The 27,395-nt window shown below is 47.5% G+C and overlaps 1 protein-coding gene and 1 pseudogene across 1 annotated transcript; one reads left to right on the plus strand and one right to left on the minus strand.

Annotated features, from left to right (window-relative positions):
• Positions 1 to 355: 355 nt before the first annotated feature.
• On the minus strand, positions 356 to 10,666 carry KPNA7 (karyopherin subunit alpha 7). The gene is made up of 10 exons (XM_026859253.1): positions 8,838 to 10,666; positions 8,009 to 8,146; positions 7,406 to 7,488; positions 5,670 to 5,938; positions 5,041 to 5,123; positions 3,573 to 3,836; positions 2,974 to 3,207; positions 2,447 to 2,629; positions 1,618 to 1,767; positions 356 to 569 (listed from the first exon to the last, which is right to left on the minus strand). Exons 1-10 carry the CDS (start codon positions 8,901 to 8,903, stop codon positions 489 to 491), a joined length of 1,551 nt encoding a protein of 516 aa, XP_026715054.1. The 5' UTR covers positions 8,904 to 10,666; the 3' UTR covers positions 356 to 488.
• An 11,615-nt stretch (positions 10,667 to 22,281) lies between these two features.
• Positions 22,282 to 27,395, plus strand: part of LOC113485770 — a 28,187-nt pseudogene continuing 23,073 nt past the window's right edge.

The raw sequence follows: 27,395 nt of genomic DNA on the forward strand, positions 1-27,395 counted from the left end.
CAGTGTCCTTCTCTGCTTGAAGGATCTCCCCTCACACAGGGATGGTTTTGTGGGCAGAAGGGCAAAACACCTCTTGAATCTTTTTTCAGAGCTGTGTCTGCCATTCCAAGTCAAGCTTAGAAATTTCAGCACAAGCACTAAGACCCAGCTGGATTTGGTGGTAATATCCTGCCCTCCAGCAGCTTAATATAGTTAAAGTTTCTGGCTCTGCTTTCCACCCAGAAAACATGCCCAGGAGCTCCAATACATTTCTGCAGGGCCTTAAGAAGCTATTGAAAAAAGTCTACACTGTTTGCAACAGCAGCTTATGAGGGGAAAAACAAACAAAAAAAAATAAATCAAAAGGCAACAAGTACAAAGCCAGAGTGCAATTTATTGACAAGTTGCAAAAGTAAAAGACTCAGCATCTTTGCTCCTTTTGGTTTGGATGCCTGAGTTCTACCAAGATACCACCACCCACCAGCTCAGAGCCATGCAGTGCTTTATCTTCAGAAGTTGAAGTCTTGCTTCTCCACTGAGAAATCATATAGACCATCTTCACTAGTCCCAGGCTGCAGATCTGGATTTTCCTAGGAGGAAAGTTGATAGCCATCAGTTAGAGGTTCTGCATCTTAATAAGCCTAAGCTTTTTGCACCAGAGTTTGCCTGAAGCTTTTTACAGCAGCTTACTGTTTTATTCTTGTTTTAAAAGAAATTCTGCTGCTTTAACAAGCTGTTAAGGTCAGTTTGACTCTTAACAGGAAGACCCTTGGAGACCAGACCAAGACCTCCTGTTCTTTACAGCACACTGAAAATGCACTGTCCCTGCATCTCTCACACAAAAAGCAGCCAAGTCTACAGGCTCAGATGCCAGAGGCAGAAGAAAGAAGTGGCAGAACTCACTCAAATTAAATAGCCTGCTTGGAATAGCAACAAGCCAGGACTGCTTTGGAGAGATGTTCCCCCTGGCATCCAGCCCCTCAGGCAGGTGCCAGTGTGTAGGAGAGCTTCCTCCACACCCTCTCTCAGGGCATCCCGCAGACCCTCTACCAGGCAAAGGACTAAGACATTTGCTCCCTGCTGTGGCAGTTCACATCTAGACCAAGCCTCAGCTCCAAGATCTGCCAAACTGCTAAGCCTCTTCCCTGATGTTTCCCCATCTGTGAGACTAAGGCTAGAACCAAGCATGGCGTCTGTGACAGTCATGAGACTCCTGCAACTGCTAGCTTGTATCCTATCTTTTTTCCTTAAGTTTGTTGCATGAGAAGGGTCAAGTAATCCAAATGCAACCTGAGCATGGTTATCAGCTGAGTAGGAGGCTTCCATTCATAGTGACAAGCTAGCTCAGCTCAAAGGAGAAAACTTCTCCACATTTGGTATTCATATCAGCAACTGCAGTAACTCCAGCTGATGCCAGTTTAAATTCCAGCAGCAAGATGCTATCAAGGCATCCATATCTGCTGTGTATCTGTAGGAGCTTTAAGGCCTTTAAAAGCAACTGGAATGAGCTGCAAAGACTACTCTAATCACATACAGGTCTCTTCCAAAAACCTATTTCAGCATCCTTAAAGTCTGTGCTGCATGCCAGTGTGTAACAGCTTCATATTTTCAGATGAGAAGCAGCAGGAGCTCACATACCTCACCAGAGAAGTATTTCTCTATGATATTCAGTGCAGCTCGGTAGACCATGTTGTTGTCATGGGTTTGCAAGGCTTCAATTTTCTCCAGACCATCAAGCTCTTCCACCAGCAGACACAACCTTTCTGTCTCTCCCAGCTTCTCAGCTGCCTGTAACATCAGACAACCCAGCAGGAAAAAACAGCCTCACATCAGTAACAGGTCTGAGATGGTCTTTACTGTAAGACCCTGATCTTAAAAGACAAGTCAAAGGACCACAGTGCCTACCTCATCCCAGGGATACAACTGTGTCTATGAAACATCAGTTGCTGCTGGGATTACTGCCCAGTGGCTCAAACTGCCAACCAAACAAGCTAACCAAACCCTACTCAGTCACATCCACACACCAAGCAGTGGGTGTGACCTGCCACCCACTATTTCATTTGCAAAAGCCATTTCACTGGTTCAAAGGTGAACAAGGCTACAAGAAACAGGCTTTCCAGCGAGAGACACATAGATGCCAGCTGGCAGGGAACAGAGTTGAAATGCCTCCAGGACCACTTGAATTCTCTGCAGTTTTATTTCCTTGACCTTCACCTCTACCCTTCTTGGGGATTAACACAACCTCTTTTCCTTTCCAGAAGGAGACTAGTCACAGTAAGTGAAGAGGAACACTTTGGGAACTTAATCTTGTCAAGACCTTTGGACAACCCAAGTGTCCAAGTTAGACAACATGAAGTCTACATTTTACTCCTGCAAGATCAGCAGCTACTGTTCTAACCTCACAATGTGAGCATGCAGATCACCCTGCTGTTCTTTTGGAGAAGTAATGCAAAAGATGAGATCTTACCAGGAAGATATTTGAAATGGTATCCAGGATGACCAGGATAGTTTTGCTGTCTTTGGCCAAGAGCAGGTTAAGCAGAGGTTTGAGGACCCCAGAATGGACAAGCTCCACCACCTGTTCCACAGTGCCTCCTGTTGTGAAGTTGGCCACAGCCCACACACCTTCTTTCTGAGCTTTGAAGTCCCCCTGAAAGAGCAGCACAGTGAAGGTACTCCCAAGCTTTAGCATCCCTCTAAGATCAATGTGAGGCAAAGATAGCCATTCCCCTTGTATTCCATTTGGGCTGACCCACCTTCCCCAGCACTGAGTGATGGGCAGACACCCAGCAGAGCTGCCCAGAGCAGCTCCAAGCCATGTTTTCACATAGGTGTAGCGACAAATCTGAGCACACAGGCTGTTCCAAGGAGCTCAACAGCTTTGAAGCAGATTCAGGCGGGCACACACCAAGTGCTTCACAAATGAGGGATCATGGACCTCACAAACTTGGCTTCTGCAGCAGCTGTATGTGCAGTGCTGCACCCATCCCTTACCTTATCAAGCAGTTCTACCAGTGGTGGCAATAGCCCACAGGTGATGAGTTGCTGGATCTGCTGGCAAGGCCCTGCTGCAATGTTACTGAGCGTCCATGCTGCTTCCTTCTGTATAGCTGGCTTTGAATGTTGCAGGAGATGGGGCAGGACAGCCAAGACGCCAGCGTCAATAGCTGCCTGGGTCTGCTCATCAGTCCCTGTGACTACATTCCCAATAGCACGGAGAGCTGGAGTCTAGACAGAGATTAAAGGAGATGAGGAGAATCCTTACCTCAAGGGATACAAGCCAGAGAGCCCCACAAGATCCCTCACTAAGTGCTTGATCCTTCAAATAAGGAAAGCATCACAGGTGATTACTGTTGTATTTACAGACCTATCGTCCTCCTATTTTGCTCTAAGCAGCTTTACAGTCTCTATACAGTCTGTCAGCCAGAGCAAGCTGGAAGAGAGCAGTGACTTGACCAACAACCAAGTAGTGCTGCAGTCTGAGGAGAGAGCAGATCACTCTAGCTACATATAGTAAGGAGACATGCCTTCCCTCTCCTTGGATGTTTCTACATTAAGGGACCAGAGGCTGGAGATTACCAACAGTTTCTTACCATAACAATCAACTCTGGGCTGGCCATGAGTTCCACCAGTCTTTTGAGAACCCCCGTATCCACCACAATTTGGATTCGATCATTGGAGCCATCAGTCAGGTAGGAAACAGCCCAGCAAGAATCAGAAATTATGTCCTTGTCCTCATGTTCCATGAGGCAGATGAGGACTGGCAGCATCTTTCTCACTGCATCCAGTGGAGGGTAGGGATTCTTGTTCCTACAGAGGTTTGATAGTGTCCATGTGATGTTCCTCAGGAATCCAACCTGAAACATAAAGGAGGGGTAAGTTCCTCACTGCATAACAAGTGAGGAAGAGGGAGCACCCTGCTTCTGGTCCCTACAGCTCAGAAACGTTATCCAGTAGCCAGAAGCAGCCTCCTTAAGGGCTGAGGCTTATTTAAAGAAGAGAGATGAAACAGGTAAGCAACTTAGGCAGTAGATTCAACCCCTCACTCCCCAATATTAAGTTCCAATAACTTTAGCTCTAGTGGTGTGACAAGCTACTCTGACTGATAAAGGTGCCAAACAGCATATTTGCTGGGTCCTTGGACAAATTAGAGCAATCTTCAGACGCTATCAGAAATTTGTTTGTTAGCATTAATAAATATTAGCAGCTCATTGTTCTAGAGTAGGGCACCAGGAGGTTTTAAGCTGTATCATTCAGACAGTTCATCCTAGTAAGGACACTCCCAGGAGAGCAGTGGAGCTATGTTCAAAGCATCACAGCTACTAAAGGTATGTATATGTGAACTGGTGTTTTGTCACATGCCTTCCACATGACCCTCCCTAAGAGGCAAGGGTGAGCTGAACTAGGGATAGAACAAACAGAAGAGTTGGTTATTTAAAAAAAAAAAAAAAATCTTGCAATATAAACTCACAGAAGGCCTACAGGGTATTTTCTTAACACCAGCCTTAAAGGCCATACTTATACCTCCAGAAAGCATACAGCTTCCCTCACATCCAGGGATGGGAAGTCTGGAGACACTGTTACTGCTGTTACAGCCCCCAAGCACTTCTTAGTCCACCTTATGCTTCTCTGAAGGTCCTTGTCCCAGGGACCGAGAAAGCAGTGGGGCAGGGACCATTGCAGAAGGGCAGAGATAAGCCACAAATCCTGTAGTTTAGAGCTACCCAAAAAGCAGTAGGAAGAAGCCTAAGGAGCAAGTTCAGCCCTTCCACATGCATATGCAAGTTATATCGCACTGGTTTAATCCTATTCTGAGTTTGAGATGATCAAAGCTGGATAGGAAAACGAAGACTAGAAGATATCACATTGACTTGAAGTCTGTCTGTTTGGCATCCCCAGCTTTGTATATAGCTGGGAGGTAAGGTCATTACAAGCAGTTTAGAACAGGGTCTTATTAAATTATACAAACAGCTTGTTGTTTAGAAGGTAGATGTAGATCACCATTCACCCATTATCCAAGTGATTAAGAGCTGTTAAGTCAAGAAAATGAAGGTTATTTACTGGAGTTACAGGTGACACCAGAGCCAACAAGGGAGGAATCACATTGCAGTTGATAAGAGCATCTCTGTATAGAGGACCATCACCTGTACAGATGAAAAAGGGTCATTTATCACATCTGCCCAAGTCACAAGACAGTCAACATCAAATAGCAATCAGACCTGCAGGCCTAGGCCAGGTCTGGGGGACAGAGCTCATTCATTAGCCACACAATTATTTTCAGGTGGGGAGGATTTACCAGGTAGACTGGAGTGCCATCATGGCTAGTTTGTGGCAGGCTTACCAGACATAACCCATTCTGTTCTCCCTGACAACACTAGTGGGTTAGACCATCCCAGCAGGATGGAGTTTTGCACTTGGCTTTGGTCTAAATCCTCTTGCAGAACCAACACAGAATCTCAAAGGCCACCAGGCCACAGGAAGGTGGATGGACTAGATAATCTTCAAGGTCTTTTCCAACCTAGATGATTCTATGAAGGGACTGAAGGGTTAATGGTTTCAATAGGGGCAGCAGCTTGGAGACAAAGCTGCAGGGAGACAAGGCTGTCTTGAACATCATTATTTTTAGTTCCCCAGCACTGGTGTGCACAGTGACCCTCCATGTGCCCCCGGACCTGGAGACCTCTGCTTACCCGCAATGTTGCCCAGCGCCCACACAGACTGCTCGCTGATGTGCATGTGTGGGGAAGACAGGAGGGAGATGAAGGCTGTGATGGCACCTCCCTCCACCACTGCCTTGGTGTGGTTGGAGGTGCCAGAGGCGATGTTAGTCAGTGCCCAGGCTGCTTCGAACTGCAGAGGAGCATTGTCAGCACAGCTCAGGAATTCAACCAGCCTGGGGATGATGCCCAGCTCAATGATCTGATTGATGGGGGGGTCCTTCTGCCTGGACAGCATTCTCCTGCAAGAGAGGACACCACACAGCCTGCCATGAGAAACCCCATGTGGTGCCATGATAGGACCGTGACCCTGTGGCCAGGTACAAGGTTGTGGCTTGCAAGGGAAGCAGCACCTGTAAGAGATGCTTGTTCAGCATCCCAGGTCAGCAAATCCCCCTGCAGGGGAGTCGACAGAGAGAGGCTGCTGCAGCAGACACATCTAAGAAGATGCTGAAGCAACAGCAGGGTGTCTGTTAGACTGAAATACTTACACATCCTTTTAGGACCATGGCAATATTATTCCATTGCTCCCCACCTTGCAGGAGTTTGAGACAGTGAAAAAAAAAATCAACACCTGCAATTAGTTTTTACAGCCTTCATACCTGCCTCTGCCACTCCCCAGCACAGGGCCACTGGCCAGCCCCACACAGACCAGAGCTCACATTTAAAATGAGGTTTCCCAGACTGCTTTTCCAGCTAAAAACCAGAATCACCAACTCCCCACTGCTGTTTCCTGCCTCACACCAGTGTAGAAGCTTGTGCAGCTGCCAGGGAGATGGGATCATGGAACTGATCATGTCAAAGAAAGCCAGAATAAAAGCAGCACTTTCTGCTTCCCAGCCTGGTTTGCTCAGCAGCAGTCAGCACTGGCAGAGGGTAGCATGAGATGTGAGCCCACAGCTCAGAGCTGCATTAGTGCTGCACTGGTACCCCACCATGGCACGGTGTGCTGAGAGGGCACTCCAGGTGCAGGCAGCCTTGGTTTGGGCAGGCAGCAAACCAGCTCTGCACAGGATGTTAGGGAGCAAGTCATGACTTACCCCTTCAGGAAGGGTCTGCTCTGGCCTGCCTCCAGTTAACACCTTTGGAAGCAAAGCTTTCGATCTGTTCACCATGAGCAGATGTCCTCACAGCCACTGGGAACAGGACTAGTCCCCCAGCACACAGGCAGATTGCTGATGTGGCAGCTCAAGCCAGCCAAGGAAGAACCAGAAGTGATTCAGCCTCTCCTGGACCCTCAGAAGTCATCTCTGCTGGCAACTGGGTGATGATGGCACCCTGTGATCCTTCCTACCCCCACCCAGGTGGGGACAGCCCTGATCAGCACTGACACTTACAGAGCCAGGATCTCCAGCCCTTGTCCCACCCAAGCCTTTGGCACTTCATTTCTTGTGGGATCCAACACAATCTCTGCCCCAGCACAAGCACAGCAAGGGGGGAACTCTGGGAGGCACAGCCAACCCCTTGGTTTGGTTCAACCACACGGGTCCTTGCCATGGGCACTGCCCAGGACTGTGATGGAGCCAAACAAGGCACATAGGGCACAAAACAGACACCAGCTGAGGTCCCTCAGGGTCATTTGGGTTACCAGGCTTCTTCCCACTTTGCCATCTCTTCAGAGAACTCTTCAGACAGGAATAAATACCTTCTGCCCCACTGCAGCTCCATCAGCCACCTCCCTCTTAGCATGGAGCAGCAGGGCAGCATACCTGGTAGCCTGTGTGGCCTGCAGCTGCAGCTTGGTGTTGCTCCCATTCACAGCTTCAACGATTTCCTCCAAGGACAGCTCAATCTGTGTCACAGGGAATGATTCAGAGTCAGATGGCAAGCCAGGACTCCCTCCAGTTTAATCTCCAGAGTCAATCAGCCGTCTAGACCCGAGTCAGTCACCACTTCATATCTAAGCAATGTCTATTCTTTATGCAATGCAGTTTCGAGATGAGGCAGAGGAAGAGAATCCACAAAAGCCTTCGAGGCAATTAATCCTTGTAATCAAGCACTGAAAGAGTCACTGACACTCTAATGGGCCTACGAGCTCAGTAATTAACCCTCACCGCGCAGGGAGCCAGACAGGAGCTTCGCCAGCTCCCACCAAGCTGGAGCACCAGCCTGTTCTACCTGCCATCAAGAAAAGCCACACGGGACATCATCTCCATGCAAAATAACACAGAAAAAGGCTAGGCAGTCTGAAGCACTCTGACAGCCAGCATGGTGATCAGCAACAGCACTGGCTATTTAAACCCAGGTCACGTGAACTGAAGTGGTCCAAGTAGAGGATACATACTGCACAAGCTGCAGCACCCAGCACTCACCTCATTACTTTTGTCTTCTTCCAGAGAGACACTATCATCCATCAGTCTGAACAAAATACTCCTGCGCTTTAGGATCTGCTCATCCTTCTTGGCCTTTCGCAGCTCAATGTTCACCTCCACTCTCTGCCTCCGCAGGGCCTGGAGAGAAGTACACCATCCCACTGGTGTCTGCATCACCTAATTCTCCAAGGAGCTCATCTCTAACTCTCCACCCCAAGTTTCCTACCTGAGGAGTACAGAGAGCCAGTATCTGCTCTCAGGCAGCTCCTTACTGTGGCCTGGAGGGTTATGTAGGAGATAGGACAGAGTAAAAATCTCTCAGTTAGTGCCTCCCGAGGACATAGGCTGCTGGATGAACCAACAACCAGTGGGTGTTTTTAAAAGTAAATTTGCTGAACCTGAAAGGCAAACCCCTCATCTCCTCTACTGGCTTAAAGCAAGCTGACAGATCCCATGGTCTGACATCCCACACCAGCCCCCTCTCTGCAGGAATAATGGCTGCAGAGAGCTGGGCAGGCTGAGGCTGAACCATCTCCCTTGCCCAGCACATCCACCAGCACAGCTCAGTCACCCACACAAAGCTCATGTCCCCTTACCTGTGCCACCACACTCCCTGCAGCCCAGCCAGCTCCACACCACATCTCAAAAGCTAACTGAACATCCTTGCTAGCAGAGCCATCCCCCCTGCCCTTTGCTACCCCATACAGGTAGACTTAGGGCAATTAGCCTTTAGAAGCTTTCACATCAGCTCCTGCCCACAGGCAAACCCCCAGCTGGGGTCACTGTCCAAAGGGGAAGACACAGGCAAGTGGTGGAGATTGGTACTTACAGCTGCATCCTTGCCCTTGTTCTTGAACTTCTTCATCCGCTCACTGTCCTTGCCCACCACTGGCATCTTGGCAAGTTTAAGAGGAGCCAGCTGAAAGCCTTCACATGCTTTTGGGGTTCAGGACAGAGCAGGGTCAGGTCAACTGCACAGCAACATCCAGCTCCATCCACAGAGGGGCCTAGGACCCTCCACACTCCCACCAACAGCCTGTGCCACACATTTTCTCCCCCACCTCCCCAGCACAGGAGATGCTGGAGGTCCCCCACACTACACAGAGCTCAGTAGGATCCTCACACACTACAGCAAAGCCACTTCACTAAATGCAAGCACAAACTACCACTTAATATCAGGATACGAAAGTTACAGCTGGTGTTGTAATCTCATGAGGAAGCTGGACACACCACTTCTCATGGTTAAAGAAACACCACCTTCCTCCAGTTCTGATCCCATGGCTTTTAGATTTACTTAAGACACAGAGCCCAAACCTAGCAAGGCCTCCTGCCTCCAAAAAAAGATCAGTTCAAGGTCTGATGCGAGGGCAAGCAGCCACACCCAAGCCTACTCTCTCACCCCATCATGCAGCCCAGTTTAGCTTCCTGTACCAGGGTTCCCCACTGGGAAGACACAAGGCCACATGCAGTGGCATGAAGTGACCAAGCTCAACAAAGCAAAGAGTTCTGGAAACTCAGGTACTAGTAAGGATTGCCAATTAAAAAACATTAAATAGGGACAGGTAAAAATTTCTAAGCCTCTCCTAGTAATCAAAGACATACAAGTAAGCCCAAGTGCAGGCCTTCAGACAGACTGTCAGAAAAAGCAAGGCTTCCACCCAGAAGAAGCAGAGGTGGTTTCAGAGCAGCCAGACACCCCCAAAAGCCCCCTAAACCCAGGCTGAGCATAAACACACTCAGGAGCTGATCACACACAGGTGGTACAACTTCACCTTCCCTCCAGGCTTACAGCCAACACTTGGGGCTCAGAGCAGCCTCTAAGAGCTTCCCCTTATGCCCTCTTTCTGAGTTTAAGTTTCTGGTGGTTTTTATTTAGTTCTCTCTCTCCCTATTTCCTGCTCCAACAATCAAGGCTGGATACCAGCAGCATCAGCTTTTTATCCCAACACAGCAGCCAGCCACCAAGCTGCAGACCTCCCCCAACTCACAGAGGAGCCAGGATGAGCCACCTCAAGACAATTATAGCCTTAAGCCCTAAACTCAAACCTCAGGAACTGCTTCAGCCTCCCTTCTTCCCCTGTTTCCCCTCCAACTGGGGACCACAGTAATACTCCAAAAAGGTCACCTCTTCTGTGGGAGCTTCCTCCACCCCCATCTCAGCAGAGGTGTACCACAACCCACACACTGACATTAGCCAAGCAGGAGACCCAGCACTGCCTCAGAGAGGAGCATCTAACCAGCAGCCCCATACTCATCAGAGAGTGGAAGGGACCAACCCAAAACTCCAAATATGAGGAAAACTACTCACCCCAACTCTCCCTCATAGCCCCTTACCCTCAGACTGCCTCTTTTATTGCCCCCATGGAGCCTCATACCCCCTGACTCCCTCCCATGATTGGCTCTTCCAGGACAGCCTCCCCATTATTCCCATCTGTTCCCTCACTACGACCACCTGGATGCACTCAGAGGAGGATGGATGGTGATGCCTTCCCTCCTGGGCTGTCCTCCTGCCTGGGCTCTCCCGCTCATCCCTCCCACATCCTCCATACATTTACACTTTGGCCTCATTTGTGGCCAGACCCTTTGTGGGAGATGCCAGCCTGTACCTGTAGCACAGGGAACAGTCCAGGTGCTGCCTCCCCACCTGTGTGCAAGGGATGGGCAGTCCAGGGATGCCCATATTTTGTTTGGGTAGCTGGAAGGTCCTTGTGGGTGGTGATACATGCCAGGAGAGCAGCTGCCTTTGGGTAGTGATGACTGGGATGATGGAGCCAGGCAGTAGCTGAGAGGAATCAGCCAAGCGGAGGGTGCAAGTGGGATGAGCCAGGATTAAGAAATTTGGAGCAGCAGCAGGTGCTGAGCTGCTGGCTGGCACAAGCGGGAGCCCAGCGGGGCTATGGCAGAAGGTAGCATGGAGACAAACCCAGCAGGAACCGATTATCTTCATGAGCCCTTTAGATTTTGGCCAGGAGCTGCTGGGCAGCTCTTCTCACTCTACATTATGTGCTTATCACAGTCTCCATCAGCTTTTATCAAGAGATCGTTTGCATTTATGGTGCCCTAACGCCAGCTACGCGCTGATGCTCGGGCTGCTTATGCAGCTTGTCCTCCTGCCCGTGCTGCTGCGCCAGCCAACAAGGACAACAGCATCCCTGCCCTCAAAATAACCACTCACAGCAGGGCTTGGCTATGCCACTGCAGGCAGTTTTGGGGACTCTGAAGTACTGAAGGCATCCTGTTTTTTCCAAGCCCTCCAAGTCATCGCCCTTTTTAGCAAAGCCCTGTAAAACACTCTGTACACTGTTGTATGCTGAGGTGCCAGCACTGTGTGGGGAGGAGCAGTGTTTACCAAAGGGGTAGGGAAATCAGCTATTAAAATATTTAATTAAAACCTGATTTAAAATTACTTAACATCTTTTTCTGCAAGGGAGGCAGGAAGCAGAGTAATTCAGAGCAGGCGCCCAGGCTCGCTGCGAGAAGGCAGGAGCGGGTTGGTACTGGGAGGCAGGTGGGAGCAGCACCCATCACTGGGCTCTGCACCCTCCACACCCAGGGAGCACAGCCTGGGCCTTTGTACACTGCCAGCCATGTACCACAGGAGCCATTTCAAACTAAATTATATGAATTACAGGGAACTTGTTCACTGTGTGGCTGTTTCCAGTATGGATACCTATGGAAATACACTGTGAAATACTCAGGCTGCTTTAAGTCTTGGATTCCAATCCTGGTGTCACACCACTTCTCCCTTTCAAGGCAAATGAAATGAATTGTACAAAGCTTTGTGTGGAAAGTGATGAGGGGGAGGTTTGAGAGAAGACCTTCAGATAAATCTGTTGTTTGTGGGCAATAAAAAGCCAGTTGTGCTAATCCTAGATGTCATATTTTTAAGCTTCAAGTGCCACCGGTTGCATTATCTTGTTTGTTGGCTGCTTGACACAGGAAAATTACATTTCAATTGCTTTTTAATTCAACTTAATCTGGTGCAAAAGTTAGTATGCACCCTCTAATTTTGTTTTCTGAGTGGTTTGTTTCAGCTAATTCCTAATCAGCCAACACTAAATCAAAACAGACCTGGCTCAAGCTGAAATAGATGAGTCCTCGCAACCTTGCCAAGCAGTTTAATTAAATTGGCTTAAAATCACGCCCCAAGATAAGTGGGGGCAACCTCCTGCATAGGCCAACCCCCAGCATTTGCTACTTTGCCTGGAGAGCTCTCTCACCTAAGGTGCTGCAGGGTATGGATGTACAACAAGGCTGCAAGAAGTTTATCATTATCCTGGGCTGCTCTTTCCCTCTCTGCCCTTTCCATTCCTTCTCCACCTGCCAAGCACAATCAGACCCATCCTGTTCAGTGGCTGTGTCACTGCCAGTGCAGGGAAGGAGAGGATGGGGAGAGAAAAATACGTGCGAATTGATTAGTAACCCCCCTCCTCAGCCTTTGCTTCAGCCCCTGACGGCATGAGAGGTGGCACTGCCGAGCGCTCGGCCCCGCGAGCAGGCAGGGGATGAGCAGGGCTGATTTCAACCTGCACCAAGGACACGGGCAGATCGATATTTGCCCAAAGGGAAAGGGAACAACCACTGGAGGTTTTCAGCATAATAAGAGGGTATCACAGCTAATGGAGAGGAAAGGAGATAAAACCTTAAATCTACATGACAGTGTCCCCTGAGCTCAGCCTTGTGTGCTCAAGCTGAAAATCCACATCATGACAGGTATGAAAAGCTGCTGTTCCAGTTTAGAGGTTTTCTTTGTGACTGCTCTCTCCCACCCCACCACCCTTCACCCTGTGCTCCCAACAGGGCACTCAGGTTAGTTAGACTGTGACTGGTGGCAGATTTGAAAACACCAGTTTTAAGCCCCAAGATAAAAGCACTGATTTTTTCCTCCTCTGTTTTTTCACGATTCTTTAATAGGTTTACCCTCACTGCATGCAGAGAAAGGTGCTGGTCAGGAAAGATGTGAGCACGTCGCATCTCCACAGTGAGGTTAGACGAGGCAGAAAAAGCCCAGTCTCCATCAATGGGAGGTTGCACAGCCACAAAAGCTGGTCAAAGCAACCCTTCTGTGAAAGGAAAACCTCACCTGGCAGCGAGCGAGCAAAGGCAGGGATTCCTACCAACTCCCTGAACGTCTGGTCTCAGACAGCATATTTTCTCCATCAGCTCTAATGTAGTCTATTAAGTCAACATCAACAAATGAATTTTACTTATTAGTTACAGTAACACCAAGGAAATATCCATGTGCGTTCCTGAACCAGCTGCTGAGGTAACTGCTGGTGGATGCGGGGCAATTGCCAAGTGTGGCAGGGATGGAGCCTGGAAAATCCTCCTCTTTTGGTTGGGATGCATCCCCCTGGCACACGATCCCATAGGCAGGCAGCACTAACTCTGCAGCCTGCACCGGTTCCTCCCGGGAAGGCAGACATCAGGCAGCCGGTGACCTCCCCACTGCCAGCCATTAGATTCATTTCAGTCCTATTGTTCGTGCAGCAGCCACGGGTTTGAGTCGGGATCAGAGCTGCGTGTGCCAGGCACTAAACAAGCACATAATAAGTGACAGCCCCCGTCCGTTACAGTCTATCTAATCAGGACATGCAGAAGGTGGGAGAAGGGATTTATTGTTATCCCTGTCTTACTGATGAGCCAGAGGCAAAGCCAAGCACCACAGCTGGGTATTCCGAAGGCCAAGGTGCAGCTTGTTGCTTCCCCTAATTTAGTGTAGCAGCCTCAGAAAAGTGGTCCTGCTTTTCTCCCCCTCCTCTGCTTTTGTCCCCCTGCTCCTCTGTAGCTGTAGAGTGGAGCTGTGGGGATGCATCAGTCCAGACAGCTCATTCAAAGGGAAAGCAACCCATGAAAACAGAGAAAGAAGATGGTTTTCCATCACTGTGGTTAAAACAGCTCCTGCTGTGGCCATGGGATTGTTAGAGCTGGTAGACAAGGAGGAGAGGTGCCCCCGAGCACAGCATCACATCTTGCATCGCCGGCAATCAGGGCAGGTCAGGGCAAACCTGTCCCCAGCCCGGTGCCTTGTCCCTGCGGTTGTTACAGGAACCAGGGCTCTGCGATGGGGTGGCATGGAAAGGAGGGAAGCCTGTCTTAAAGGCAGTTCAATTTTCTTCCAAATACCTGGGAATTTGCCCCATTAAAGTGGGTTTGATAAATACCAACTCTGCCATGTCCCACTGCACTGTGGGACATCTCCATTCCTGTGATACTAGTTCAAGTTTGCTAGGAGTTTTTATTTGGTTGAGCAAACTGACTATTCATGCCTTCTGTGAGGTTACATGGACCAGAAAAATTGCCCCTCTGTGTGGTGCTTTTTCAAGGCAAAGTGTTCTTCAGTGCCTTTTTCCAGCCAAGAAACGGGATCACTCCCTCAGCAATGTAGGTGCTGAAAAAGGGAAGAAAAAAAATCACCTTGCTATTATACAGAAGAGATCTCTATTTATTGATAAAGAGGCCTGACAGAGCTGGGAATTCCCTGGGAATTAGGGAGAAGGCAATTGCTGTGTGGGAAGGCAGCTGGATAACACTGTGAATCGTAATACCAACTGAGGATCTCATCAGCAGGGCTGGAGCCTGTGGGAGCTGCTGCCGAGCTGACTGAGCCTGGGAGGGAGATCAGCCGACAGTGTGAGGTTGTGGGAGCTCTTTCCCACTTGCCAAACGCAGCTGCTAACGTCCATTAGGCAGCCAGTGTAAGCGGATGCCCCAGAAAACCAGCACAGCCCTGGAGGGCCTGTAACTCCACACCACGCTGAACATTAAGGAACTAATTTTAACTTCTAAGCAGCATCCTTTCTGCCAGCCACGGAGGGATTAGAGTAACAGTTTTTGAAATTATTTAAAAATAACATCAGACTTAATCATAGCTATTTATTAAATCCATTATCCTCTGTCAGTTATGGGACACTGATCTATTCAGCTGCAGAAACTATAATCACCTATGGCCAAAAATCTTTTCTTTTTTTTTTTTTTTTCCCCTAATGGGGCCCAGTAATAATTATTCCTTTAGTCCCTGTATCTGTAACTCAAGGAACTGAAACAGAGACATCTATGGTGAATTTGGGGATGAGACACAATGGAGTGATGGAGAAACCTTGGAATTATTGAAAAGACACATTATTCTGTAGAAACCACATGTGAACTTGCTCCATGGCACCTAGTAGGAAAAAGGCTGAGGAGTGGAGTATACCTTGTAGGGGAGAGAAACCCCATGCAAACACCAGAAAACCCATATAAATCATGAGGTCTTGATCCTCTGGATGCCACTTTGCTGTTAGGGAGTCCATGTGCAGCTTAATTAGATGACAAGGAGATGAACCTTCCTGTTCTCCTTGCTCTTCCTGGGGTTTCCTTGGCAGGGAGAGCTGCCAGAGGCTCCTCACCTTGCTTCAACACCTCTGATTATCACAGCTGAGGACAGCATTTCAACAGAAATTAGTGTCTTTGTTTGAAATGTGTATTTACAGGCCTTCGTTTGAAAGCCATGCTTAGGAAATGCTAAAAAGAGTATTCAACATGCATATCCCACCTGATCCTAGGAGCTGAAGATAATTTTTGCTAAGCCCTGGGGGCAATATTCATCTCTGTTTCAACTGTTTCACATCTCATACACACAGAGATTTGTTAATGAGCTTTCTGCCCCCCTTCCCCGGTAATTACATCTCATTGTGCCATCTCCTTTGTGCCACTCCACCGCTCTGAGGTCTGTCCTGGACAAGCCGGTGGGAGCAGCTCCCTCCAGCAGCCCCTGGGCAGCACTGTCCTGCTGGTGTGATCCTCCAAGCAGGTTTGTTTTAACTGGGGCGTCAGGGATTAGATAGGTAAAAATATGCACTCGAATTCTGCATGTCACTCTGAGCAGGTGGGTAATACTGTGGTCCATTTTTTCTGAAGCTGAGGTACACAATTCCCCAGGAAAAAGGGCAACAAGGGGAGGAAGGATGGCAGACACCCTCCTGCCTGCTCCATCTTTATTCTGCTCCTGAATGTGACAGGCAGAGTAAAGTGAACAGCAGGACTGGAGCATTCCAGCAGGTGATTTCCCAAACATACCCACTGAAGGCCCTGCAGACCTGCTCGTGAAGCTGCTGATTGCTTATGTTGAGACCCTGGCAATCAGAGCCCATGGCTGTGGTTTTATTGGTGTCCTTGTCCAGGGCTGTGGATGGTAGGTCAGTCCTCATCCAGGCCTGTGCTGGAAGGGACTGACTCAGGGACAGTCTCAGGACAGGGCTGGGATTCGGGGCCCTGTGGGCTGGGGCTGGGAGACAGTCCCTGTCCAGGCTGAGGTGGTGGATCCTGATGGTTTCGGGCTAAATGTCAGGATTTGGTTGGTGTTGGTCCTTGGCCAGAACTAGACATAGAGCCCTAAGGCTGACAGCTGGGACTAGGGGAGGACTAACTGAGGGATCTGCATTAGTTTTAGGGTGGGCTCTGAGGGTTTTGGCTATCCCTGACCTCCGTGTCAGATACATCTGGAGAACTAAGGTAGGACAGACAGGAAGGCATGGGCAGGGGCAACTACCTGTTAGTCCTTTCCAGATCTGGGCAGAGACCTGTTTTCTGACTGTTGACACTCCTCTGCTGTTGGCAGACACATCTAAACCTGGTGGAACAGTTTTGGCTTAGCCCTCTGTACAGCTGGTCCACCTAGTGCAGAGACACTCGCCAGAGCTCTGTGTCTCTCCATGAGCTCAAGTGGCCAAAGTCTGTGCTACGGATTAAAAATTCCCAGCCTTGCCAATGGCCTGTGTGGGGTCAGTTTGATGCCACATGCCAGAAGTCTCGGGAGATTTTTGGCCCTCCTTTTCCTTTTAAAAAACCCCTTCAGAAGTTTTGGGGCCGTTTGTTTTGCCTCCATAATTCCTTGCATTGGAAGAGTGCTACAGGTGAAGAGCTGAGCACTGAAGAGTTAGATACCAGAAAGACAGACTTGAACCTTGCTTTCATGTGCATGCACTTCCCTGTAGAGTTTTTGATCATATAACTGCACAGACTGTCTTCTGCAGGACCCATGACTCACCGAGCACCTGGTGGGATTTGAAAGTACTTGGCATTGTCCCCCACAGACCCTTACAAGCAACGGTCTGTCCTTGTTTGGTTAGAGACTGGTTGTGTCTCCATACAGCCAATACCCCTCCAGCCCTCACAGGAATACACTGATCCTCCTCAGGCAAGCAAGAGATGACAGCTGGGAATGAAGATACAGCTTTGATTACAGAACCAGCATTATTTTTTAAATGACTAATAAATGCAAAAACATTTTGCAGTCTCCTGGGCCAGATCTTTACATAACCCTATGATCCTTCAGCAGGGCTTTTGATGCAGATAACCACCAGAGATCAGTTTGCTGCTGCTGTCGCTACTGAAATGCAACCCCAAAAGGCAGTTCCTCGTTACTCCAAGGCTCGTCACTGCAGCACAAAGGCGGAGGCTCCACAGCAAGCCGTCAAAAGCAGTTTAGTAATCCCTGTCCCTCACCCTGCCCTCCTCCATCTACAGCCTCCTTCTTTGTAACTGGGAAAGTCACTATGGACACCTGGGTTACTGTGTTTAGCCTGGGATTCTGGGCAACACTAAGAGGGAGAGACCAGAGCCTTTCTTCCACATGGTCTGTGTTGTATGGTCTGACTTCCCCCTTATCTGAAGACCACTTTCCATTCAGAAACATACTTATGCTCTCCATCCCCTCAGGCGAAAGGCTGGACTCCTAGTTTCACTGTAACATGAAGAAAGCTGCTTCAGGGCAAGAAACAGCACACACTGAAAGCAAACATCCTGCCTAGCAGACAACTCCCTCCCCGTGATCCACCGTCTGCAGAGCCCGCCGTGCAGTGCTACCAGGACACTGCACAGTGTCTCCTTCATTTTCTAAGAGAACCTTCAAAAACCTCCTCACCAGGTAATACAATCGTTGTAATGGGATGTGGCTGGATGAACCAGTTGCAGCCCAACCCGGGCTGTTGCAGCGGGTTTTACAGTGTGGTGAGGTGCTGGAGAACAGTGTGGCCAGGGATGATGCAGGATGGGGCCTGTGCTAGGGAAACTGCAACGAACTCAGCAAGAGGCATCCTAGTTACTCAGGAAGCAATTTGGCTTCTAGCTGTTGCTGATCTGTCCATGGGCTGAGAGAACTTGTAGCTATTTAAGGTTTGCCATTTTGACCTGTCTCACTTCATGGAGAGATCCGATTGCTCCCTTTGCAGCTTATTCCTCATATGCAGTCAGAACAGGGATTTATGCACGTTACACATCAGTGAACAGGTCAGAACCCATTATTTATTTGATGCATTTCACGTCTTTCTCTAAGATGTTTGTCTGAGAACTGCTTGAAATCTTCCTTCAGAAATTCAAAATTTGAAATGATTACCTAAAAAAACCCAGAAAATATGACTTGCTCCGGATACATTCCTGAGAAGTGAATCACAATTCTCAATATTCAAGAGTCAGGCTGACCACAGTTTCTGTGGTACTATTCTGCTCCTGACAGGGCACGCTGAGTCCTTAGAATCAGATTTTCAGGATGAATAGTCAGTTATAAATTCAAGAGGTGGGTGTAACATGAACTCTCTAATTTTCACCTCAAAGGGGCCGTTTATCTGAATCTTTCTGCATGGAAACCCTACCCCAAGCGTATTCACCCCAAACACCACAATGGCAATACTTGCAGAGTAACCACATCCCCAAGGCTCCAGCTGAGGCAAATACAGCGGAGAAATACCTGAAGCTGATAAAGAAGCAGTTGTGTTTTGGGGCAGTCCACATCCACTGAGCAACTGAAACAAGCAGGATTGTAACACAATAGACTTCATCCTCTCTGCTTGTAGCAAACACATAGAATTTATTCATCATAAACCTGGGGCCTAGAAATGATTTTAAAATGAATTTTAATTCCATCACCAATGTGGCTGCTCCTGCCAAGGATTCCATCTGAGGTTTGTCTGCCAAAGATCAGCTCCTCTCACTGATGAAATCCGCCAGTTCACCTTGGCAGGAAGGACACAGCCAAAGAGGGGACTTTGAACAAAGGTTTCATTTGATGGTCTTTCTGTTTCAGCCTCTTGACCCTATACTCCAGCAGCTGAGGTCATGAAAGACCCTGTAAGGAAAGGAAAGACAAGGAGAAATCCCCACAAAACAAAGCATTATCTGATCTCTCCTGAGGGACCAAAGCTTTCCCAGTCAGGCTCCCAGCACTACGGTCGGCTGAATTTATGGATAAGGAATGTGATGTCTCTTTTAAAACATAGGTGCTGGCTCAGGCCCTTTGGTCAGCTATGAAAGAGCCTGGCCAGCCCTTGTAAACACACATCTTCCAGCACCATGGGTTTAGCTTAGTAGGTACTTGCCATGTGTGATTGCTGGGAGGAGGTGTGGGGTGGAATCAGGAAGGACCATGTGGCTGAAACTGCAAGCAGAGGCAGAAAGAGGAAAGCACAGTGCCTGCAGGTGTATGTGGAGCCGGTCTGCATCTATATTCACTGTGATTTGTAACAGAGAGATGTGAACTCACAGGTATTTTAACCATAAGTTTATTATATTCCATGTGATTTTTGGGAAATGAAATTTCAGAATTTTAACTCACCACTAATTGTTGGCATGGCCTTACCATTTTCCTTGACCTATAGCTTTTGGGACTTCATTTATGCCTAAGCTTTTAAAAACATATATTGTCTCTGGGTACCTGAACAACAAAGTTGAGAGCTGCCTTTAGAGAAGCTAAGCACCAGTCACTCCTCCTGACTCCGACTGAAAGGCCAGAAGGTACTTGGTCTGCCAAAGACTGGACAGACAGTGGGTGGACAACTGAAGATAGTTGTCATCGTGCTGTACCTCAGTTTCCCCAGATGTAAAAGGATGGTGAGGCATAAAGACTTTGAAGTTCCATGAAGGTCTGAGACTTGCACCAAAGAAACTCTGTTTGATGCAAGTATGAACCATTTTCAGTCACATGCATTTATCTTCTGTAGGGGTTTGGTTTAACCTTTCGTTGATCTGTTTCATACAAGTCCATGTATTTCAGGAAGGTGCAGAGAAAGTGTAGACCTGAATCAAGTCTCAATATACATTACTAATCTGGGCACCTAAAAGCTACGTAGCAAATCTACATATTTAAACACAGACTTAACTGTATAGATTGAGAGGAGAAGTGATTGCTGAGCTGTTACAGTTCCTTCTCTCTGCCTGAACAGAAGTGGAAATGGCCAGAGGAGAGCTTCTCCTTCCTGCTTTATGGGAAATTCATCCCAGAGCAGCAGATTGCCATTGTTACACCAGGACCGTCTTGAGCCCTGAAACCAGTTTCCAAAGGTGCAGCACTGCTGCCTTGGAATCCTTGCACACATATATTTTTAGACCACCAAAGTTTTAGGAGGATGGTGTGGAAAATCAGAACACCAGAAGGACCAGCGCCGTCATCGTCTCCAACTCGTGCCAAGCTATTCTGACTTCAGGCCAAGCAGTAGCCTCTAAAACCAGACCCTGCTGGCAAAGAGTCCCCCGCCCACCCCCGGGCTTCTCCCACTTACCCCAGATAACTCCTGTGCAGACAGCCGTGACTCACAAGGCTGGCGTGAAGCACTGCTTGGGGCTGTCATCACGGGGGCTGCAGTGGTGGAACGAGAGCAGCCCTTGGCCGTGGCAGTGTGTCCGCACTGCGAAACAAAGCTGCAGCATAGTCCATGTTCCCTTTAATCGAAGTAATGCATAGTGGTGGTGAAATCAGCATTGCCTCTGCTGGAAGCAACAAGTTGAGCAGGTATCGTGGGCCCCCAGGAGGCACATCTTTAGGTAGCTGGACACTGACAGACTGCTCACCATCAGCAGTTTGACTGTTGCCTTGACAACATTAAAGCTAGTTCAGATGTGTGGGTGAGGGAAGGAAAACTGCCTGGAGTGTGGGACATAGTCTGCTCACAACATGGAACAGGTCCCAAAAAATGCAAAGCCTTGGGACATGAGTCATGTCCTTGAAGTCCCCTGTTCCCTCCTATGAAACGGCTTTGCCACAGGTATGGTGTCAGGTTGTGACAAAGGTGGAAACCACAACAGGCACATAAAGTGGATATCCCATGGGCTCTCCTGGATGATCCTGGTGGGTTTTGGTGGCTGAGGACAAGAGCTGATGAAACAGGTCCTCTCAGGTTCCTCTGAACCCTGTTTACAGTGATGCCTGCATTTGTGTTATTTTGCACACTGTTGTGGCCTTTCACACTGCATGGGAGGCATCTGCACAGGGGTTGCCTGACCCCAGGGAGGGAATGAGAAGCTCTGTGGTTGCTCTGATTTACAGCTACTTCATGGGTTTCTCTGGCAACCACTGAAAACCACCAATACCCTCAGCACTTCCGAAATCCCACTGGCACCCCCCATCCAAGAACTGCCCTTACCAGAATAGGGCCTTAGGGTTTTAGATTTTAGGATCAAAAGATGGGAGAGGCCCCCCCTTCTCAGCCCCAGGCAGGATCCCAGTGGCCCAGCACTGCACAATGAGGAAGGCTGAAGAGAAAGTGGGAATATTCTCCCTATTTCTCACCAGTTAATCTCTTGCTTTCTGGCCTCTCTTAGGAACCACCATCCAGGTTTGGGATCTTGGCTTGCCTGTTCCTTCTGCTGCAGGTTCCTATTGAACTGGAAGGTATTGCTGGTATGAACAGGACAGCACTACAGGAAATTCCAGGCCTCTTCAATCTGCTTTCTCAGCAATGTGGGAAGCACTGTGCCTCTTCTCCTTTCCTTCCAGTTTTACCTTCTGCCTAAAAGAGAAGCCAAGATGTTTGATGGTTATGAGTGTGTGATTGATGCTGACCCCATGCAGTTCCTGACTCCTCCCAAGAAAGAGAAAACTGAGACCACAAACAAGCCCTGTGACATCCTGTTGGGTGAAGGATGAGAAAGGGAGTTTCCTTGCTGGGGAGATCCAGTGTGAAAAGGATGACAAAGTCATGGTGAAGATGGTTATCAACCAACTAAGCTCTACTTTATGGGTTCAACAGGAAAGCCATAGCCTACTGCTCCCAGAGGAAGTGCACCCACTTCTGAGTCCAGACCTGTTTTGCTGTGTGGGTCAGCTGATTTGTGGGACTCCTTTCCTGAGGCCACCAGCCAGGGACAGTGGCAGCTAGAACAAGACTTGAAGCGGAAGCATGTCCAAGAGAGAGTCTTCCCATGTGGTCCATGGAGCCCTGTCTGGGATAATATCACCTACACCCTGTTCCCCAACACTGCAGACCATCATAGTGAAAAATGATGGGATGGGATAGTGGATGATGAACCTGCCCAAATTCAGCCAGATTGATGACATGGCAAATGTGACCTTCCTGAATGAGGCCAGCGTCCTGGACAACGTATGTCAGCACTACACCCACAAAAGGATCTATGATTTGAAAGGGCAGAGGGGAACGGCAAAGCAGCATGTGGTAATGGCAGGACTGGAACCAGTTCTGACTCAGAAGGCCAGCCTGTGCTGCTGTAAATTGTGTGTGTGACTTAAATCTTCGAATGCCAGCTCATATCCAAGTCCCTTTTCCCTGCCTGTCTGTCAGTTGTTAAAAGCAAATGGCAAAGCATCAGGACATTTGAGTTCTCTGCTTTGCTCTGCCCTGTCTTCAAATTAATTCCCTGCATTTCTTTTTTCCCATTCACAAAACAGAGGGTGATATTGATCTGTGGCTGCAATGAATCCACCCTCACACAGAGCTCTGGGGGCTTGCAGGTGGTCTGGAAACTGAAATAAATAGCAGTGGGAGGAATAATCACAGTATTTGCAGAGAGCATGGAGATTCTTGAGAGAACAGGGCTGTAGAGCCGCCTCAGGGATCCTCGGCCAGGTGGGATTTCCCAGCACTTTATTTCCTGCCACCTGCAAAACCAAAACATCGTAAAAAGTGTTTTATCTGGCAAAAGAAGCCCTACGTGCTAACGGCTGCTTCAGCATGCAGAGGCATTGCAGGTTCCCTCTTTTCTCTTTCTCTTTCTCTTTCTCTTTCTCTTTCTCTTTCTCTTTCTCTTTCTCTTTCTCTTTCTCTTTCTCTTTCTCTTTCTCTTTCTCTTTCTCTTTCTCTTTCTCTTTCTCTTTCTCTTTCTCTTTCTCTTTCTCTTTCTCTTTCTCTTTCTCTTTCTCTTTCTCTTTCTCTTTCTCTTTCTCTTTCTCTTTCTCTTTCTCTTTCTCTTTCTCTTTCTCTTTCTCTTTCTCTTTCTCTTTCTCTTTCTCTTTCTCTTTCTCTTTCTCTTTCTCTTTCTCTTTCTCTTTCTCTTTCTCTTTCTCTTTCTCTTTCTCTTTCTCTTTCTCTTTCTCTTTCTCTTTCTCTTTCTCTTTCTCTTTCTCTTTCTCTTTCTCTTTCTCTTTCTCTTTCTCTTTCTCTTTCTCTTTCTCTTTCTCTTTCTCTTTCTCTTTCTCTTTCTCTTTCTCTTTCTCTTTCTCTTTCTCTTTCTCTTTCTCTTTCTCTTTCTCTTTCTCTTTCTCTTTCTCTTTCTCTTTCTCTTTCTCTTTCTCTTTCTCTTTCTCTTTCTCTTTCTCTTTCTCTTTCTCTTTCTCTTTCTCTTTCCCTTCCCCTTCCCCTTCCCCTTCCCCTTCCCTTCCCTTCCCTTCCCTTCCCTTCCCTTCCCTTCCCTTCCCTCTGTTTCTTTCTCTTTCCTCTCCCTCTGACTCTACTACGGGGGTCAGTAAAACAATTCCGAATTTAAAGACATAAATAGCAGCTACATTTGGCCTTGCAGCAAAAATCCTGTTATTCTAGCCTTGTGGGATTCCTTCGGTGGCTTCCTCTTTCTCCTTCCAGCTTCCTCACCGCCAGAGCTCTGGATTGTCATGCTCCAGCTTGTACCTCTGCGCCTGTTACCTCCTCCACAACTTCTTCCCCCGAGGCTGTCCCTACCCTACACGCATTCCTAGCCTGTCTTATGCTGCCCTCTATCCTTGGAATAACCTTCCTCTTCCTACAAGCAATAAAACCTCACTTCTCCTTCCTAGTTTTCTGACTGTGGATCCCAGCGTTGCCCTACCATTCCCCTGCGGATTTCTCAATCCTGGCACAGCCCAAAAACTCTTTTCTGGAAGACTGAAGTACTAAGCACTGAAAACTGCATTACACTTCACATTCCGTGTTCCTTTTGGGGACTGAGGGTACCAGCCAGACTCCTGCCTGCCCCAGATCCACAAGGCTGGACCTCTGGGTCCCTGAACCTGAAAAAGGAATTACCGCTCTCAGCAGTAATCCAGGTTTCTGTGGGAGCTGACTGACAGAATTTACTGGGTGACTTTGGATGGTGAGGAGTAGCTGTGCTCAAAGCCTACGTCTTCAGTGTTGAGCATCCTGCTGATGCTGTCTTTTATCTTCTTTTTGTAGGAATCCTTGGAAGATCAAATCATCCAGGTAAATCCTGTTCAGGAGACCCTTGATCATGCTAGAACTGTGAGGAAGAACAATTCCTCCCATTTTGTAAGTACCAGCCCTTTACTGACACATCACTTGTAGGTCATAAAAAGATATTCCCTCAGCAGAAATAAAAACCGAAAATTATTTAAAAATGCTTCCTCAAGCACTAAAGCTAGTTTTTATTTACTAACATTTCACATGAAGCATTATGGGTTCCCATTTTCTTGAACTCAATTTGTCAATTGATTTTGTTTTGACTTCCTATTTTTATATGTCAGAAGAAATAAATAGTTTTGATCAACCCCAAATAAATCCCTTTCATCTGTTTACTTCTGCAAAGATTCAAAATGCTTTCATTTTTTGCAGATTATTTTTAAATTTGAAATTGTCAGTGAAAATGTAAAACACTGGGGTTTTCAACTGAAGTCTCATTCCTCTGTTTCTGTGTGCTACATACTTCTGCCATATGCTGCAGAGAAAGGAGGATTTCTTTAAGCTCTAATACAGAATCCAAGAAGAAAGAGGTTTTTTATAGATCTGATCTTTGAAAAGATTAAATTTCCTCTCACTGACTTGCAAATTTGCCCCTACAGGCAATGCTGTCTGTCCCTGATGAACGCTCAGAACCTCTCAGCTACTTTCTGTTTTCCTACAGATATTGCAATCTTGATTAACAGACTCATCTTTTATTTTCTCATCTAGGGCAAATTTATCTGAATTCACTTGGTAGCACAGGCAAGCTGCCTGGGGTTAACACTGAGAATTGTAAGTAAGCACATAATTCTTTATATTAATTTTGCTTTGGATTTTTTCTTGTGTTGAATGGACCCTATTCCAATTACATCAGAGACGTGCAAATCTGAAATGAATTCTGTTAACTTGAGGGATCTTCACTGCTGTAAATGGAACCAAAATCTGCCCCTATTTCCACAGTGAAGTTGTGTGCTTTAGACGATGACAAATTTATTTCTTCTTTCTTTAGTTGCCTATGAGACTCTGTGAACACATAAATGGCACAATGCCTCCCCCAAAAGCTGTATACTTTTCATTCTACAATTATATTGCAACCATTACTCACATTCATCAGTACAACACTATAATTATCTTGCAACCAAGACCCTAAAAATAGCTATCCAGGGAAGGTGCATTGTTCTTTGTTTGCACACGTGCATTCAAGACTAAATTGAGAACCACAAATCCCAGCTCTCAAGGTAAAAAGACCCCACCATGTTTCCTGACTAAAGCCCTTTAACTTCTAGAAAAAGGGGAGAGGAAACATATGGACTGGTTATTCTTTAATGTGGGATTGTCTGCATCCCTCCTACTTTCAACTTATCCCAGATTTGCATCACACCCAGAGACCATATGTTGGGTTTGCCTCTCTGGACAGCGGGCCAAGGCGAGTTCAGGTTGTTTACTGTCAGGCTGGAGCTTCTTCCAGCCTGGCCCAGAGAGCAAGGGCATGGGCAGACCTGAACTGTGCCAGCAGCAGCATTGGTGCAAGGTCCTTCTGCACCCTCGCTGGAGCTCTGCTGGCAGATGGGATTGTACGAGTGCTCCCTGAAGTCACTTGGACTAACTAAAATTGACAATAAAGGTGGTTTGAGTCAACCCAAATTTGTCTGAAGAACTCACAGGATGCCATTCACCAGCAGAGCTATCTGGACAGAAAACTTCACCTGAAAGGCAAAGATGAAAAATGCCCAGCCAGGACTGCCAGCTGGTGATTTGGTGTAGCTGAATGAATTGATACAGTGAGGTCTAGAGGAGGATGTTTTTTGTGGAGATCGGAAGCCAAACTAAGCATGTTAGTGTCTGACAGAAGGTATGGACAGAGTGATTATAGGGTACAAAACATCTTTTCCAGAGCTCTTCTCAGAAAGAAAGGGCAGTATAAGGACATGTTTCACAGGTCAGTCTTACAAACTATGCAATTCAGAGGATGCTTAGAAGTAGGATGAGATACTCTGGAGATCTGTTCCTGAACCTGGCAATGACATAACTGGACAAATGATGGCAAGTGATGGCATCTTTTGTCTCCATTTCACTAGCTGCCAGCTAAAAATCCGTGCCAGTGGGAATGTGGTGAAGCTTAAAAGCATGCTCCGAGAGCATCCCTGCAGGGTACTGTGGCTCTTGCTGCACTCACAGGACTTCCAGAAGACATTGGTGAAATGCTGATTTCACTGGTACCAAAAGCAAAATTCTCACTGACATCCATAGGACCATGATTCCTCAATTTCTGGCTGCTACCTACACCTGGATGTGTTCCTCTCTGTGTTCCAGGTCTGGAGAACTCACGTGTCATATCCCAGAAAGTAGCTAAGAGATATTACCATGATTCTCTCCAAGAAGAAAATCAAACTTATTGGTATGGCACTTTGTGTGTGTTATTCACTCCCTTTAATGCACACATCCCTTCTTGATCCTCTGTTTCTAGAATAACAACAGTTCTACTCAACAGAACTGTATTTGGTTAGATATTAAAACAGGTTCTTTGCAGTGGGGGGTTGTTATTAATTATCTGGGAGGAAGAGGATTGCAAGTGACTTTTCCTTAGGCAGGCCAGAGTGAGAAAAGCAAGCTGTCTTCCCTTATCTTGATCAATACATGATGAGGTCCTGCTTGATCTGGCAGGGCTGCCACTGAGGTAAAAACGATAATTTTCAAACTGAAGTGTTGAGCTGCTTCATGTCAATTGCTTATGTCTCCTCAGGACAGGAAAGACAGCCAGGACAAGTTTTTCAATACTGTTGAAAAGGTTTGGGTGTTCAATCCCATTTACTTTGACGCAGCTGCTATATCAAAATCTCCTAGGTAGCCTAAGCAACTCATCCCACAAAAGGCTTTTTTCTTAAGTGATACACTCAAAACGTGCTTAGGAATTGAAACCTAGAAGAACCCTCAGTCTCCAGTCAAAAAGCTCACATTATGCCTTGATTGTACTGATGGCAACTGGTGTAATCACCTCTTAGTCTGGCTCTTGCTGCAGAAGCTGCTTCTCG

Source organism: Athene cunicularia (genome assembly GCF_003259725.1).
Source record: "Athene cunicularia isolate RWA chromosome 14 unlocalized genomic scaffold, athCun1 chr14_part1, whole genome shotgun sequence".
Lineage (NCBI taxonomy): Eukaryota > Metazoa > Chordata > Aves > Strigiformes > Strigidae > Athene > Athene cunicularia.

Excerpts from the sequence above, each read along its gene's own strand:
- KPNA7 (XM_026859253.1), bottom strand. The coding sequence starts at position 8,903 with ATGCCAGTGGTGGGCAAGGACAGTGAGCGGATGAAGAAGTTCAAGAAC. Across the intron at positions 3,208-3,572 it reads GCCCAGAGTTGATTGTTATG|ACTCCAGCTCTCCGTGCTAT; the intron begins GTAAGAAACTGT and ends ATCTCTGTCTAG. Across the intron at positions 570-1,617 it reads AGAAATACTTCTCTGGTGAG|GAAAATCCAGATCTGCAGCC; the intron begins GTATGTGAGCTC and ends CTTTCCTCCTAG.